The sequence below is a fragment of the Danio rerio genome, chromosome 18, assembly GCF_049306965.1.
Source record: "Danio rerio strain Tuebingen ecotype United States chromosome 18, GRCz12tu, whole genome shotgun sequence".
Classification (NCBI taxonomy): Eukaryota; Metazoa; Chordata; class Actinopteri; order Cypriniformes; family Danionidae; genus Danio; species Danio rerio.
In genome coordinates, this window is record NC_133193.1 from 6797501 (window position 1) to 6815506 (window position 18006).

Consider the following 18006-nt stretch of genomic DNA (forward strand, 5'->3'; position numbering starts at 1 on the left):
CTATGTAAGTTTTAGGAACAACAAATAACAACTTGACTTCTAGTTGAGCACTTGGTGTCAGAAGTGGCTCACATGAAAGGCAAAGACTTCTAGATTATGCTTATTTTGCCAAAATAAACATGATCATGCCTTGATTTTTCATTATTTAATCAGGAGATTAAGGTCTGACTTTGCCTAGACAAAAGTCTTATACAGTATAGAATATAAAGTCACGCTGCAGTGGAAAAATAATTAATATCGTATATGATTTCCATGAACTTGGAGGACTGCATCCATACATCTCTGCAATGACTCAAATCACTTATTAATAAAGACATCTTGAACAGATAAGCATTCTTGCAGGACTCATCAAGATTCTATGGATTCATCTTCAATGCCTCCTCCTCCATCTTACCCCTGACATGCTCAATAATGTTCATAACTGGTGACTGAGCTGGCCAATCCTGGAGCACCTTGACCTACTTTGCTTTCAGGAACTTTCATGTGGAGGCTGAAGTTTGAGGAGCGCTATCCTGCTAAAGAATTTGCCCTCTCCTGTGGTCTGTAATGTAATGGGCGGCGCAAATGTCTTAATACCTCAGGCTGTTGATGTTGCCGTCCACTCTGCAGATCTTTTGCACGCCCACATACTGAATGTAAGACCAAACCATAATTTGTCCTTCACCAAACTTGACTGATTTCTGTGAGAGTCTTGGGTCCATGCGAGTTCTAATAGGTCTTCAGTTCAACAGATGATTCCTAGGAAAAATCTACCTTCTACCACTTTCCCAAATGATCAACTAGAAGTCAATCTATTATTTGTTGCTCTGACAACTGGGATTATTGACTTAAGACTTTTGTCAGGGAGTATATATAACATTTGTATTCATTTATTGACATGATTTAAATGTGAATTTTATTTGTGACTATAAAATACAATTACAAATTCTGAATTTAATGTAGGATTAAGTATATTTATGCTAAATAAATGTTTAGATTTTATTCATGTAGCATCGAGGCTGTCATAGCTAGATATATTGCCACAAGATTCACCCATTAATCTACAGCAAAAAGCGAGCAAGACTTATGGTTACATAAACCTATAGCTCACATTCTGTACCTCTGCTCCTAAATGACCTTTTATTTTAAAGCAGAGGATTTTCTCTGATATAAACCAAATCCCAAAGCACGTTTCAGCATTACCCTGGTATCCTGAAGCTGCACATAAATGTCTTGATGAGCTTTTCTTAGCTGCTTGTTCTCCTCACGCAGGTTATATGAACTCTCTAGAGAAGAAAGAGAGGAAGAAAGTCAGCTTATATGCTTTCATCATGCAATTTCACCAAACAGACACCAGCCAGAAACATAAACACTGTAAGAACCTGGAAGTACAGGTCAAACTAGACTCTTAAATTCCAAGAAATGCTGTTGGCCTATGCAAATCACACCACCATGATGCTAGTCTTGCTAATTGATGGATGCCAGACTGTTACCAAGAAAAAACATGACACCTTTAAGCTTGGAAATCTCAGACTCCTTGTTCAGATGAAGTTGGTCGAGCTTCTGTTTATGTTCCTCTAATGCCTTGTTGTGCTCATCTCCTTGTAGCTGGTGGCGTTCTTGCAGCTCGTAATACTGCTTTTTTAGATCGTCATGCTGGTTCTAATGATAAACATACAGAGACAACAGTGATCTGCATAGTAAAGTTTGTTTGAAGCAAACATTTATGTTAGCTTGAGAAAACTTTGCTTGTTGGAATCGGTTTTGCAAGCTGTAGAACTTGAGGAAAAAGTAGGCAGAAATAAATAGATGTATATGTTTAGCCTGTTTCTAGCATGTTTTGACACTGTTAGCATGATTAAACATCTTATCAACAAGAATAAGCATGCTTACAACATGTTTTAGTACACAGTTAAACTGTCTTAACATGTTTTTGCATGCAACTAACAAGTTTTAGCATTAATGTAATTTAGCATGCTGCTAGCATGTTTACAATGTTTCATCACATGGCTAAAAATGTATGTTGGCTACAGAAAACATGCATAAGCTATGCTTTTAACTTGGAGTAAAGTAGGCTGAAAGAGAGACATACATTGTCACGGTTGCAGATTTGTGCGCTCTTCCGGTGTGTCTGTTTGATCATGTGGTTTTGTTTTTGTTCTCCACGTGTATCTGTTTTGATCACGTGTGATGACGGCACTCAGCTGGCTTGATGAGCCCGCCAGCTGAGGCTCATATTCGGGCCTATATATGGGCCACGTTCTCTGTGTGTCTTTGTCAGTTCGTTACGTGTGCTTATGTGTCTTGTTCTGTCTGTGCTCAGGATCTGAGGAGTGTTTTCGGGACCCTGTTTCCTGCTTGATTCCTGCCCGGTCTCTCCTAGCATTAGCACTACATTCATTCCTTGCTTTTTGTTTGACTGTGTCAATAAATATTAAGTTTTGTTAAACTCGCACTTGGATTCACCTGAACATTCTTTCACTCGTGACATACATAATTATACTTTTAGCATATTTTAGCATGTTTTGGTACATGGTTAGCATGCTTAAACATCTTATCAACATGAATTAACATGCTTACAACATGTTTTAGTACATAGTTAAACAGTTTTAACATGCTTAACCATGCGAGTAACACGTTTTAGCATTAATACTGTATGAATAAGCATTCTGCTAGCATGTCTTTCCAATGTTTCATCACATGGCAAAAACTTTTGTTGGCTTTGTCAACTATTCTTTTAGCTTGGAGTAAAGCAGAATGAAAGAAAAACAGTTTTATAATTTTATAATTTTAACACGCAGCAAACATGTTTTTCCAGGATGCTAGCTATGTTATGAACATGTTTTTAACATTGCTAGCATGAATAAGTTCACGGTTTGCATATTAGAAACTTGGTTAATGTGAATTAGCATTAACATACTGAGTTTTTAACATGTTTTACCACATGACTCAATATTTGTAACATGTTTCTAGCATTTTAACATGCATAAGTAGTTTCTAACATGTTTTAACAATATTTTGGCTTGAATTGCTATTGCCATTACCATTGAATAACAAGCATATTGGTTTACTCAAGCCAGTATGACAATATTTGACTGCTTTCAGAAGTGAAAAAAAAAAAAAAAACTTCAAAAATAAACATGATTTTCCAACTGACCTTCAAAATTTGATGCTGGGAATGCAAAGAATTAAACCTGACGCTCGAATCTTGCTGCAAACAAACACAAAGCCAAACGGGTCATTCAGTAAACATGGCACCATTATACCTCTAAATGCCATGACACACAGACCAGGATATAGAGGAAACACGTGAGCCATTCACACACAAGCAAACAGATGATTGTCTGACTGCAGGGCAAGTGTCTCAAAACACATATAACAGAGTAAACGCTTAAAGCTTAAAAATCAAAGGTTTTTATCTATTGACAGCCAATATATAGACTTCAAATAAATTACCTTTTCTTTGTTGAGAGACTGTTGGGCCTCTATTTTATACGCAAGAAAATCTGTGAGGGGGAAAAAAGGCAAAAGCATGTATTACATAAGAGACAAATGCAACCATGTTTCTGGTTATTAAAGAGCAATTGCATGCTATTATTTTGTTCCCATCACAACAACATTCATGCATTTTTTAAGCAAACAGAGGCTCCAGTGTTGGTTAAGCCAACCTTAGGCAGTGTTGGGTAAGGTGACTAAAGTAATATACTACTCTATTTATGAAATGCACTCTCTGTCCTGTTGTTTTTTTTTATTATTATTTTTAATTATTATAGTAAGAGCCACAATTTGATTTAATATAAATAAGAAATAGTGCTCAAATTCATGTGCAGTTTACACATGTTGATATGTTGCGTAGATTTGTTGATTACACCCCAACTTCTTTGTTTGTAATGGTTCGCGCCACATTTATTGGAATGTTATATTATGAAATAGAAAAGTGAAAGAAAGATGGAGCAACCGTTTTTTGACCAGAGTTTATTGTTGTGCTGCTTGAGAATTCAGTAAACATCCTTAATTGGAAAGAAACCAGATGGGCTGAATGGGCAGCACAAATGTCTTGAAACCTCAGGCTGTTGATGTTGCCATCCACTCAGCAGATCTCTCGCACACCCCCATACTGAATATAATCCCAAACCATGATTTTTCCTTCATCAAACTTGACTGATTTCTATGAGAATTTTGAGTCCGTGCAGGTTCCAATTACTGTCTTCCTTATTTAAGTATTAAATCCAAAAAGATAACACAAGTTAACAATTTGTTTTGTAATAGTGTTTGTCTTTTATAATACAAAAACTGAACAAATGTAATATTTTACAATCTTAAGTCACTTTTTTTAAAAAGCAACTAAACATGTTCCTTAGTTACTTTTAAGGAAAGTAATGTGAACAACGTATGTACTGTTAATTTTGAGTTAGGGTTTTTGTTCAATTGTTTTTTTTTTAGTTTAAAATTTTGAAAGAGTTTTAAACACATATAAAGATTTGGTCCCACTTTATATTAAGAGTCCTTAACTACTATGTACTTACATCAAAAAAAATAAATACAATGTACTTACTGTGTTCATGAAGTATTTGAGAACACTTGTGGTGCTCTTGAGTTGGGATAGAGGTTGGGTTATGGACAGGTTTGGTGGCATGGGTGGGTTTAAGGGTGGGTTAAGGTGTAAGGGATGGTCAACAGTGTATTTACAAATGTAACTACAAAAGTTAATTACAGATGTAAATACATACATGTATTTAATCAAGCAAAAGTTCAAAGTAAATGCATGTATTTACACAATAAGTACATTGTAACAAACTATTAGTTCCTGTGTAAGTACATATTAGTTAAGGCCACTTAATATAAAGTGGGACCAAAGATTTTAATATGCTACTTTTAAAAGTAACTTTACCCAACACTGATCTTCGTATACTGTTAGCTTAGTATAATCCAGCTCTATTGGGTTGTACCGGTTTATCCATCAGGGATGCCATTATTATCAAGTCAGTGATGTTGTCATTTGTTAAAAATGCACTTGCCTTCTTTGGCTTTTTTATGGTCAATTCGCTCCTTCTGAAGAGACTTCTCCAACCTTGAGCGATGTTCGTACACAACTGAGAGACAAGAGAGAAAGAGAGATTTGGGATTATGTATATTAAATGAATATTTAGAAAAGCTGCAGTTGCTATAAGGGTCAGTAAGGCCCAATCCCAATTCTACCTCTTAGCCCTTCCCCTTACCCATTGCTTTGTGCATTCATGTGAAGGGGTAGAGGATCCTCAGTTCTCTTTAGCTTAAAAGTGTAGGGCTAAAGGAAAAGGTTAGATAGCCCCTGAAACTGAGATTTTACAGGACCACACTAGAAACCAATTGGTATGAAAAGCATGGCTGTACACACAAATAAGGAGTTGCACAAGTATTTTTTGGCATTATTCAGAAATTTTAGCATATGTTTTAACATGTTCATTATGGTGTATGTGTGTTACAGTCATGCTTTAAAATAAATCTATTTAAATAAATAAATTTCCCTATCCCTATCTATAATGCATAATAATAACTCATGTATAGTAGTCCCATAACATACGTTCAAATCTTTCACTTGATGACACTCCAATACCCTGTCAGTAAAGTCTAGTGGCTGGGAATGAACTTTGTAAAGTATCTGGAATAATGTTAATGTTGTTTTGAATATGAATATGGCCACTGTAAATACACAACACAGTCATATTACATGATATTGTTGTTTTCGATGATCTCCTGAAGATAACAACCAAAAAATAACTGTGAGCCACTCAACTGGAATAACTACAGCAGGCGCCATCGTCAATCTTGTCTTTACGCATGCATGTACAGTGTGTGTGTGTGCATGTATATGCACATGTAAGTACTGTACTGTGTGTGTATATGTTTACTGCATATGTGTGTACATATAAATGCATTTATATTTGTTGATTACTGCGCTCTATCGGTTCATACATTTGTTTTCATTTTTGTATTTGTTTATCCATTTTTTAATTGTATTTTCAAAATTTTTTTATTATTATTTCATAATGACATTGTTTTTCAGTATTTGTTTATTTGTGAAGCACTTTAAGTTGCATGTATGTAGGAAAAGTGCAATACAAATAAAAATGTATTATTATTATCTTGTATGACGTATGAGTAGGCCCACACGGAATCTGCGCGCGCAGAATTCCGCAGATTTTCCGCAGAATTCCGCAGATTTCTGCAGTTTTTTAGCCCATTACAAATTCTGTTTATTTACTTGAGTAAATGTGTAAATCAGAATTTATTCAGTTTTTATTCAGTAATTTATTACTTTTTATTTAACATATTAAAGTGTAAGTTATGATACTCCGCTGGATACTCCCAAAATAATTCCGCAGAAATCCGCAAATTTTCCAAAATTCTCAGCAGAAATAGCAAAAAACGTCCGCAGATTCCGTCTGGCCCTACGTATGAGCTTGTGACGACATATGACATGCGTGTCCCATTTTTTAGGGGTAAAAGATAAACCCCTTCACACTCTCTTTCAAGGACCTAAGGGGTAGGGGTAAAAAAAAAAATGGAATTGGGATTGGGCCTAAGATTATTTACAGAAGACATATTAAAATGTCATTGAGTGTAACTAACAGGCATACTTGGAACAAGAATCATTATATTGACACACTGAAATAGATTTGAGCCCCAAAATACAGTACTTACTGACTATTAAATATGCATGCCGCTATCTTTCAAACCATTTAGTTTTACCCATTGCCAGCAAGATGATTTTAAAATATAATACAATTCAGTATTACCAGGCAGACACACTATAATGTTTCTAGGCCTGTCACGTTATGTATTTTTTATTGCACCAAAATATATTGCAATAAACAATATTACAGCCATTGGCACTCGCATGAAAATATATTATAGTAATTTATTGCAACATACTATTGGGTTTTTTTAGCCATACTGATATTGACACCTCCAATAGAGATAGGGATGTTTTGCAATCAGCTAAAGTGTTGATAAAATTGTTTATGTATAGGTGATATGTATTGTATAATGAAAAATGATTTGAGGTCATGTCCATGTGTTGTGCAATAAGGCCTAAATGATAAGTCTATTAGAGGTCTGTGCAATGACAGCTCATTTAGATTTAATTTGTATATTTTTGGGGTTTTTTTAAGCTACACTTGCAAAGGCAAACATTTGTTTTTTAGGCTGGATGGTTATATCCGGCTGAAATGTATTTTTTTCTTTAAGTGTATGGCATCATGAGCATTGTGTTTTAAGTCAGTGTGCTTTGAAACCAGGGCTATTATAGGTAAATAAAGGAAAAAACTAAAAACGATTTTGTTACTTAAGCCAAGTGTATGATAATAGTAATAATAATAACAATAACCTTATTTTAAAAATTGGGCAAATATATATTTTTCACTTTCATCTGCTTTAACTTGAAACTTCAAAACAAAAAACAAACAAATAAATAAAAAATAATATTATTTTCTTAAATTAAAATGAAGACAATGATGTAAAAATACAATGTTAAACATTAATAAAAACTACAATCGATTTAAAAATTACATTAAAAACACTCAAAAAAAATTTTTACTTTCAAACTACTTATTTAAAATGAGCTGAAACAACACAATTCTTGAGGTGTCATTAGGAAAGTGTTAAGTTAACTTAATGGATTTGTGTTGGGACAACATGAATGAATTGTGTGGAACCCAGCATTTTTACAATGTACCATTGCTTTAAACACTTTTTACATTTAAAATAACTTTTAAGGGTGTCACGATCGTCCAAATCCTCGATTCGATTACATTTTCGATTCTGAAGTCACGTTCCATTCGATTTTCGATTATGAATAATTAATTAATTAATAACGAATTAATTATTTGTAGCCTACCGTTTAAACTACCTGACCTGCATGGTCTTTGTTTTACCCATTAACAAATCATACAGTAAATGAATAAAGGCAAGATACACACATAATTATCACCTGTCAATCACTTTTTTCTGCGGGACTCGTAAATAGGCAGAGATCTGTGTCGTTATAATGGCGTCTTTAAAAAAGGTGCACAACCAACAGGAACCAGCCAACAGTATCTGAGGTGTTCGCTAAAATGACTAAGTACTAGTGTGAAAGTAAAAGATTGAAGGAGTCTACTGACCCGCTGACTGCCTGGTAGGCTTGGGCGGTATTACGGTATTATGGTATACCGCGGGATCTAAAAATAGAAACGGTGTGAGTTTCAATACCGTTATACCGTCATAAAATATTAAATATCCTTTATTTAATGCCTACAAAAACGTATGTGTGGTTGTCATCACGGGACAGTGTGGAGGAGAGAGAGAGAATGAGGGAGAGGGAGGGGGAGAGGGTGAGAGGGAGGGGGGGCGCTTCAAAGTGTCCTGCAGTTTGGCAGTTTCGAATGAATAGAAGGGAGACGTGGTTAATATGAACGAGAGGTCTGCATTAGAGCTGAAGATCTTTGCCCGAACCCGGCGAGACCCGAAAAAATCCAAATCCCTGCATTAAAATCCATCCCTGCAAAGGTGAAGCAAATGATGACGAAGTAGTAAAAAAAAAGAGAATTTTGACGGCGGTCAAGCCAGTCACTAGTTCAGAAAGAGCGGTTATTCCAGCCGCAGGTATTTCGCGGTCGCACATACACTGCGTATTACGGTAGAGCCCTAAACCGCAAGCTGACAGGTAAAATGACTAGGCCACTCGCTACCCTGAAACTGCTGTCATGGCAAATTAAATGCATGTTCCTGACTGGTAGAAGATGAACAAACAAACCTACCTAAAACTTGCCAGATCAGAACTCTGCATCTCGACCTGTAGCAGCAGGAAAGGGTGTTCAGCTGCAGGAGCCCGTGAGCGCAGGACTGCGCTAAAGCCAGTGGATTTAATAATGTTCCTCCACAAACACACGTAGCCTAATCTTGGTGAGTACAGGGTTTAAAATTATAAATAAATATTAATAAAACCATATAATCATAATTTAGACAGAGTATACAGGCTAATGGTGGCATTATTCTTTTAATATTCAGCTTCACCGCCGCCCTAATGCCAGATTGTGAAGAGAAATGGAGAAACAATTCTTGCAGAGCCTTTATCTTAATTTCATTATTGCCAAAATACCCGTCATCATTTAGAGTTTATTTTAATTTGATTTGTTAAGCACGATTTCTTTTTTAAATTGTGTTAGCCAATTTAAAGGCAAAGTGTTAGAGTGCTGAGATGTTACGATGTTTCAGAGGACTTATTTTATTTGTTCCAACTTTCAAGTGGCCTATAGTCTACGTTTGTTACGAATAAATGATGTTAAAACATATAAATGACTCATTCTTGAAAAAAATGCATTAGAGCTGTGTGCAGGAGCACATTTGAATAATGTCGGGCTGTAAACGGGTTCGACTTAATAAAGCTGTCAATCAAAATGTACCTGTCGGACTCGGGACCTATCGGGTATAATTTTTATGGCCCGATTACAGCCCTGCATTCCCGCTGCTGTTCCGCGACCAGATTTCTTACGGTGTGGGAGTAAACTTCTGAATAAATCGCGGGAGAGATGTGTGCGTGTGTAAGAGAGAGAGAGAGAGAGAGAGATAGAGAGAGAGAGAGAGAGGGGTGTTGTGCGTCGCTTGGCGCTCTCTCTCTCTCCCTCTCTCTCTCCCTCTCCTCTCTGACTGCGAGCCTAAGATTGCATAGAAGTTATGCAGTTTCTGAATGGTTTAGGCTCAAGCCAACAGTTTGGTGACGCTGTCTGAGCCTTACGTCATAATTTTTTTTATTACGCCGGTAATACCGGATACCGGGGTAAAATATGGAGGCGGTTTGACGGTCTCAAAATTTGGATACCGCCCAAGCCTACTGCCTGGACCCGCTGTCTCGAGCGCATGACTGTGTGTGCGTCTGTGTCTGTGTGAATGAGTGTGTGTGGTCACGTAATGTGCGTTTTTAGCGGTAGTGAGGAAGGAGGGCTGCTCAGAAATGCTACACGCCAGTGTAGATGTGGATCGTTGTTGTTCTAAAATGCCATTTAAAAACAAAGACCTATCAGTGTAAACAGGGCCTGAGTGTGTGTTTTTCGCGAGCGGATTTGCAACGGGGGCGGGGCGGAGGATCGCGATGTGCCCATCGTCTATCGGACCAACCCTAATACATACATAGCAGAGCTTGCAAACTGTGTTTTTTTTGTCGACAACACGAACGTTGTCAACATAACTCACTGGAAATCTAAAATACTTGCACAGCGGCGACTTCATTGAAAGAGGAAAGGGTTTAAGCTCTGTCGACGGGTCTCCTGCGTCTGCAGTTCAACAAGCACTTCAACAAACGTGTTTTTTTCCCGCTTGGCAAGCCAAGCTGACATGACATGGGGGCATGGCAGCATCGACTATTCTATTTTTTGATTTGATAATCGAAATTGAGCATTAATTTTGACCGATTTCGATTTAAAATCGAAATCACGACACCCTTAATAACTTTACAATTTTATTATACATGAAAATGTTTTTATTTTATCACAAGAATCCACAATGAAAATTAATTTCATTAACCGACTAATGCAGAATAATAGCTCAGGACCAGAATGAAATGTAAAATAGTGGCCAAAAACATCTGTCTGAGCGTATATGGCTATAATAGCCCACTAAACCAATCTAACAATCTAATCTAATCTAATAGTTACGTCCTGTTAACATTTAAATGTTAAATAAAAATTTAAAAAAACAATCGAAACATAGGGCTACACGATATTGAAAAATCTGACATTCGTGATTTTATTTTTCTGCAATATATATTGCAATACTAAAATTCTCACAACATTGCTTGAATAACTCTATTTGGGGGGAAAATATTCATATCGATTATGGTGATTTTATATGAGTGTGAATCATGTATTAAAAATAATAAACAAATTGCAAGCAAGAATAATTCAAATAAAGCAAAGAAAGTCAAATTAACAGCGCTGTATGGTTTTCCGAAGAGTCAGTATTCAGGAACAGAAATGAAAGAATAAACTGTCAAATAACACTGTAGTCTTATTTATTAGTTGCTATGTATTTGTGCTATTTGTGTTTTTTCTCTCTCTATCTCTCGCTTTGTTCTCCCAAATCTGCTTTTATTATTCTCACGTTCCGTTCATTGGTCTATTCAGCTGTCAGTCATTTCCTCCCCGGTCACCTCACTCTGAAGTCACATCCAATAAGCAAAGACCACCTAACATAAAAGCGCGCGCCACAACACTCGCCAGCCTCCCTTCCCTTCTCTTTCCCTTGTCTTTCTTCGCTTGTTTCTGTGTTCGTGTGATGCGTTGCGTTTAGAAAAACCCTGTCTGTGTATTTTTTTGTTGCCTGTTTCTGTGTGCACGTTATCCAACTGTTATTCGTATACCATTTCTCCGTTACATTGTTTACGATGCTTAGATGAAGCAGACAGGTAAGAAGGTCACATGACATACATTTCGCAACACTTAGGACTACTCTTCTGTATAGTACATTAGGTTAGGGGCGAGCACCACCCCTTGTACTTTTTGGATGGATGGATGGATGGATGGATGGATGGATGGATGGATGGATGGATGGATGGATGGATGGATGGATGGATGGATGGATGGATGGATGGATGGATGGATGGATGGATGGATGGATGGATGGATGGATGGATGGATGGATGGATGGATGGATGGATAGATAGATGGTTAGATAGATAGATAGATGGTTAGATAGATAGATAGATGGTTAGATAGATAGATGGTTAGATAGATAGATAGATAGATAGATAGATAGATAGATAGATAGATAGATAGATAGATAGATAGATAGATAGATAGATAGATAGATAGATAGATAGATAGATAGATAGATAGATAGATAGATAGATAGATAGATAGATAGATAGAGTAGACAGTCAGGACTCGGAAGACTCTTCGTGTGTCAATTACTTGGTTTTCACGTAGTTAGTTAGTTAGATGCTTCTGGAAAGTTAGATTTAGTTTGGGCTTTGTTCTTTTAATTTCTTTAGCGCTGCCCACGTCCCTACAGCCAGCTCTCCGTCTTTGTATTTGTCTCTCAGTGTTTTATATATTGTAAAAAGTATATTTTTGCCATACTTATTTTTGCTTTATTTTGGATCAATTCACTGTTTTTGTTCACTTTTGGGAATTATAAATAAAGTCACAATTTTTGGTATTACTTTGGTTGTTATTTGCACTTATTCACTGTTTGTTTGAATATATTTTAATTACATAAATGTTAAACCCCACCATCCCCTAGACTAACATCAGGGGTTTGTAACGTAGTCTTCATTGCATTAAGTTACAAATGTTGTACGTTACTTGTGCCGAATGCTTTTACACTCGCTTGAAATGCCTTTAAAACACATGCAAATAATAAAATTTCACTTTGTTATGGTTATACTTTGCAATGACTGCACAAATCTCATGTATTCTCAATTTTTGATCAACTATAATCCCAACCCAACATTGTGGATCCTGATATGTGACTATTGTGGAAACACACAGCGATATCGATGCTGAAACGATATATTGTGCAGCCATAATCAAAACTATATTAACCAATACATAAAAAACAACAGATCTCCATATAGCCAGAAGCTCTTTGCGGCACCAGTCACAAAGTAAAGTAAACAGAGCTGTTTTTGAAGACTTTCCCAGTGTTTGATCCATTGACCCATTGAGTACTACATCCGGCTCTTTTCATTTCTCTCTAATGGCATCAGAGTGAAAGGTTGACCTGTCTGCTCTCAGTGTGCACTGACTTTTTACACGTAACTGGAGCTGTGAATGAGTGTAACAGCGGCCCTCCTCCAAATACTGAAATGCCACAGGAAACGAAGCCTGACAGATCTGTTCCTTCTTATATTTGTCTTCATCCAGCATGTTGGTTTTTCCTCTAATTGTACTACTAGAGAGATGTAAGAGGTCGGGGGGCGCTGATCCTGAAGTCTCATTCTGTATCCTCTCATTACAATCATCATTACATAAACATGACAAAAATGTATTACAGATGAAGGAGGCTGTGAAGTTTGTGTGTCATTAAAAAAACTAATTAAAAATAAATAAATAAATAAAAAAAAAAAAAAAAATAAAAAAAAATCACACTTATTTATTAGAACTAGTTGGATGAAGAAATCTATATATACTAAGTTATATGGATATTTAGTTATGCTAGGATATTTATATGCCAAATGGTATAATTATATAATTTTGTACATAATTATGTAATTATATAAATAATACAAATATAAAACTATTAATTATAAATGACTGTCATAATAATAATTAATAATAATAACAACAACAACAAAGAATTTTAATTTATGTATACATTATGCAGGGCTTGAAATTAACTTTTTTACTTGGTAACACCGGTGCTCCCAACTACAAATCTTTAGGAGAACCAGAAAAAATTTAGGAGCACCCATTAAAAATGAATGAGCACCGCTGCAAATTGTATTTTAAGGGATTTATTGTATTTTAAAACAACATCAATTTGGACTAACAAAAACCAAAAACAACTAACTAATGCTGTGATGACATTGATATTTGTGTGCAATAATTCCAAAATGTAATAATTATAGAATATTAACCAGTTAAACTCTGCTGTTATTTTGGGATTTCCGCCTGGATTTTGCCTACCCACATTTAAAAGCTTCCCAAATCCTCGTGCAGAGGTGTAAATGCAAAAATGTGGTATCATGTTAAAGAAAACCCTTTGAATTTTCATAAAACACTATTGAAAGTGTTTAAAATATGTGTATATGTTGTCTGTGTTATAATAAACACATAAAAAGAGGCGCTTTTTGTATTTTGTTTTTATAAACTACAGAACTTAAAAGTGTACCTTTTAGGTTGTGTGTGGTCTAGCGTGCTGTAATTAATTTTGGTGGTTCCTGCACATGTCTGTAATCATAGGACAAAAGAAAAATGTCTCTACCATAATCTATGCAAAATGTATTGTATTCCAACTGATGAGAGGGGCTGTACAAGCCACAGAGACCGATCCTTGTTTACATATTTCACTATTCTTTTGTTTGATCAAACATAATTCACTGTGTTTGGACCACATCATATATAAAAAAGGATTACTTATGCACATCACCTCAAAAACAGAGGAGAATGGCCCTGAAGCGCACAGCATAAGGTAAGAGATGACAGCTGTCTGTGCTATCAGGAAGATATAAAAAAAAAAAAGAAATCAACTGTAGGTGCTTACTAGTCAAGAATAGAGCGCACACTGCATACTAACATCTAATAATGTAGAGTCAATGCTTAACAGAAAATGATTTCACTATTTGCTGCTTGAAAGATGATTCATTAATTTTCTCTTTGGCTAAGTCAGTTTATTAATCTGGGGTCGCCACAGCGGAATGAATCACCAACTGCAAATGTTTTACGCAGCGAATGCCCATCCAGTTCCAACCCATCACTGGGAAGCATCCATACACACTCACTCATTCACTTCGGTCAATTTTAGCATACCCAATTCACCTGTACCGCATGTGGGGGAAACCAGAGCACCAGGAGGAAACCCACGCAAACACGGGAAGAACATGCAAACACAGAAATGCAAACTGACCCTGCTGAGGCTCAAACCAGCAACCTTCCTGCTGTGAAGCGAACGTGCTACACACTGTGTCACCCTAATAGATGATTCATAGTGTGTACAGTAAATATTATTATAGTGTTACCAAAAATAGAATTATCTAAGCAATATAAATATAAAACTATTTATTATAAATGGCTAATACATTAATATATAATAAGAGAAAATAAGATTTAAAAACACTGATCCTTCACATCAGGAAAACAAATGAATGTTTATAAAAATATTTTTTAAAAATTATAAAATATATAAATAATAGTTTTTTTTTTTTTTACAAATATAAAAATATATTTAAAAATTAAATAAACTTAAAAAGATAAAACAAAAAAGCTTGTTGAACACCAATCATTTAAAGTCAGATTTTAATACAGGCTAATTTGTCGTCATTATTTAATTGCAAGAGCACAACATCAACTAACATGCACTGAGAATCATCCATTCATTGTATTAAAAGAAGAAGAAAAATTGCTGCATTTGAGCCTTTTTAAGCGAACACATAATAAACCTGAAAACTCAAAGGAAACTCAAACAATCTGATGTACTGAAATGTACAGCAGATGTGTGTATTCAGTAAATTTATGCGTCACTTGATTAAACACAAATCTGTTTGCTCAAGAACATGCACACATAACCCCACAGAATATCCAAACATTAGAAAAGAACTCAGACAAAGGCTTGAAATGTGACACACTCTAGTTTAATCCAGAGCTGTCTGTCATTGGCAACAGTTTAACACAGGACTGCTTTGTGTATTTACTCTAAATTCATTTCTTTAGCCTCTCTACAGAAAGCATATTGAGCTGGGACAGCGAAGCCCCTCTCTGTGGGACAAGAGCATGCAAAAATATGATTTTAAGCACAGAATAAAACAAGCTAATAAAATGTTCTGAGTAAAAAAAAAAAAAAATGAGTGGCTGCAGGGATTTGCTACAGAAGCTGCACACAGAAACAATCAATCACTCCTCAATACTTCAACTCAAGGTACAGTAACAGTCAGATATTTCTGTCTAGATCACTTTCAAATACACCTCACTGTGTGAAAGGTTGTTTCAGAGGTTGCCACCACCAACTATTACAGCATATGTTTTACGCAACGGATGGCCTTATAGCCACAACCCAGTATTGACAGACACCCATACCAGTATTGTTACGATATTGGAATCCAGTACAAATCGATACTGAAATTTCCAGCTAACATCCGAGCGGTGTTGAGCTCATTCTTAAACGGCGCTGATTTGTCATTGTGTTCACATGCTGAACAGAAAATACTGTGATTACCCATTAAGTAATTAGTTCTGTGTAAACAGCAGGGTTCATGCACATTTTTACTACTAAAATCCATGACTTTTCCAAGACTTTTTCAGAAATTTCAAGTACCATTTCATGACGTAATGTTTCATGTGATGTCTACATATAAGTGGTAAATAATAAGAAAAACAACGACGTTCAAATTTATTACAGCATATCATAGAACACGCAACAATCAATTAAGTTTAAATTTGTTTTTATATCTCTTTAAAATTGAGTTGAGCATGTTTTTGGCCAAGAACAGAAAAGAAGTAAAGACAACTAACCTATACTCAAGTTAGGGCTGCACAATATAACGTTTCAGCATCGAAATCGCAATGTGTGCATCCTCAATAGTCACATCCCAGGATATACAATGTTGGGATTATAGTTTATTGTGTGAGTGAGTAAATAGTGAGTACATTTTAATCTTTGAGTGAACTGTTTCTTTAAGGCCTGTAACTGTGTGAACATTTCAAAGTCTAAAACATTTCAGAGTCTAAAACATCCGGCCACAAGAAATTGTTTGTAACTTTAATAAAGATTCAATAATATACAATGAAGTCTGTGCAGTGATGATTATTCGATCTCTATCTGAATACCTGAAATCTATAAATTACTTTTGTCTTTGCTATATTTTATTTCATCTCTGCTTGTAATCTATTTGTTATACATTATTCGAGATTCACTTCTCTACAAAATCCCCCAATCAATCAAAATAAACCTGTTAAATCATCTGGTGAAATTGTACTCACATCGCAATATACAGAAATACAAAATACTGTAATGTCAGATCGCGCAGCCCTAATTCAAGTAGACAGATATTTGTTAAACTAATTTCCATAACTTTTTCAAAACTTTGTGTTTTTTTTTTGTTTTTCCAAAACTGTTCCAGGCCTAGAAAAATGGCATGTCAAAATTCCATGACTTTTCGTAGTTTTCCATAACCGTATGAACCCTGACACAGATACAGGGACACTGGAGCATTTTAAAGCTGTGATATATTTCACTGAAACATTATATAAATAATGCATTATTATTTTTTTATTGGGGGGGGGGGGGGGTAGTTGGTTGTAACATACTGCCTTTATTTATATTTAGTCATAGTCTACTTTGTTTATATTTTTAGCTTGAAGAAAGAAAGAAAGAAAGAAAGAAAGAAAGAAAGAAAGAAAGAAAAGACGAGGAAAGAAAGAAAGAAAGAAAGAAAGAAAGAAAGAAAGAAAGAAAGAAAATGAATGAATGAACAAACTATTTAACGAACTAACGAACGAATGAACGAACGAACGGCCTCCTCAGCTGCCAGAGTTGCAACTCCTGTGTCATCAAAACACTACACTACTCTTTCTGTTAAAAAAATGAAATATTTTTTTCTGTTACAATGTGCTCAGACAGATGGTGCTAATATACAAATTGACATTGCCAACAACTAGCCTGGCATGCATAAAATCACTTTTTGGCAAATCTGTGTAAAAAGTGATCATTTTGACAACATTGATGCCTATATACAAAACTTTTCACTCAACTCAACTCAACTCAATTGCTGGAAATATGGCAATGCAGAATCCAAAGTACCTGATCCAGCTATTCCAGTCCTTCAGGCTTATATGAAAACTGCAGGTATGTGACGTGAAGCGGAACTAAACTCTGAAAGACTCAGAGACTGAGTCTTGACACCAATTAAAATAAGACACCATGAGCTACATTCTTATTTTGCCACTAAACAAGGGGCTTTGCAACAGGCCGCAACAGGTGGTCATGTGGTTGAATATTGTGAGCAATAATTCTAGGGATCAATACAATACTTCTAGAGATCAATAGAGAGTTTTTTTTATATAAAAAAGACATACATTACATATATGTGTTTAAATTACATATCTATACATCTATAATAATACACATAACATATATATAAACTTTAATATATCTATAATATATATATATAATATATCTATAAATCTTTAATAATGTACATAACGTATCTATAAAACTTTAATTTATCTATAATATATTTATAAATCTATAATAATATACATAACACATCTATAAACTTTAATATATCTATAATATATCTATAAATCTATAATATATATATATATATATATATATATATATATATATATAAAATAA

General features: G+C 35.2%; 1 protein-coding gene across 16 annotated transcripts in view; it reads right to left on the reverse strand.

Moving 5' to 3' along the window:
• The window catches only part of golim4a (golgi integral membrane protein 4a), a 152617-nt gene that overhangs the window by 25264 nt on the left and 109347 nt on the right, over positions 1-18006 (reverse strand). For all 16 annotated transcript variants that reach the window (NM_001098192.1, XM_073928687.1, XM_073928688.1 and 13 more), the window contains 5 exon segments: positions 1183-1265; positions 1491-1641; positions 3137-3190; positions 3436-3485; positions 4998-5072. In NM_001098192.1, coding sequence (NP_001091662.1) covers positions 1183-1265; positions 1491-1641; positions 3137-3190; positions 3436-3485; positions 4998-5072 — 413 coding nt within the window.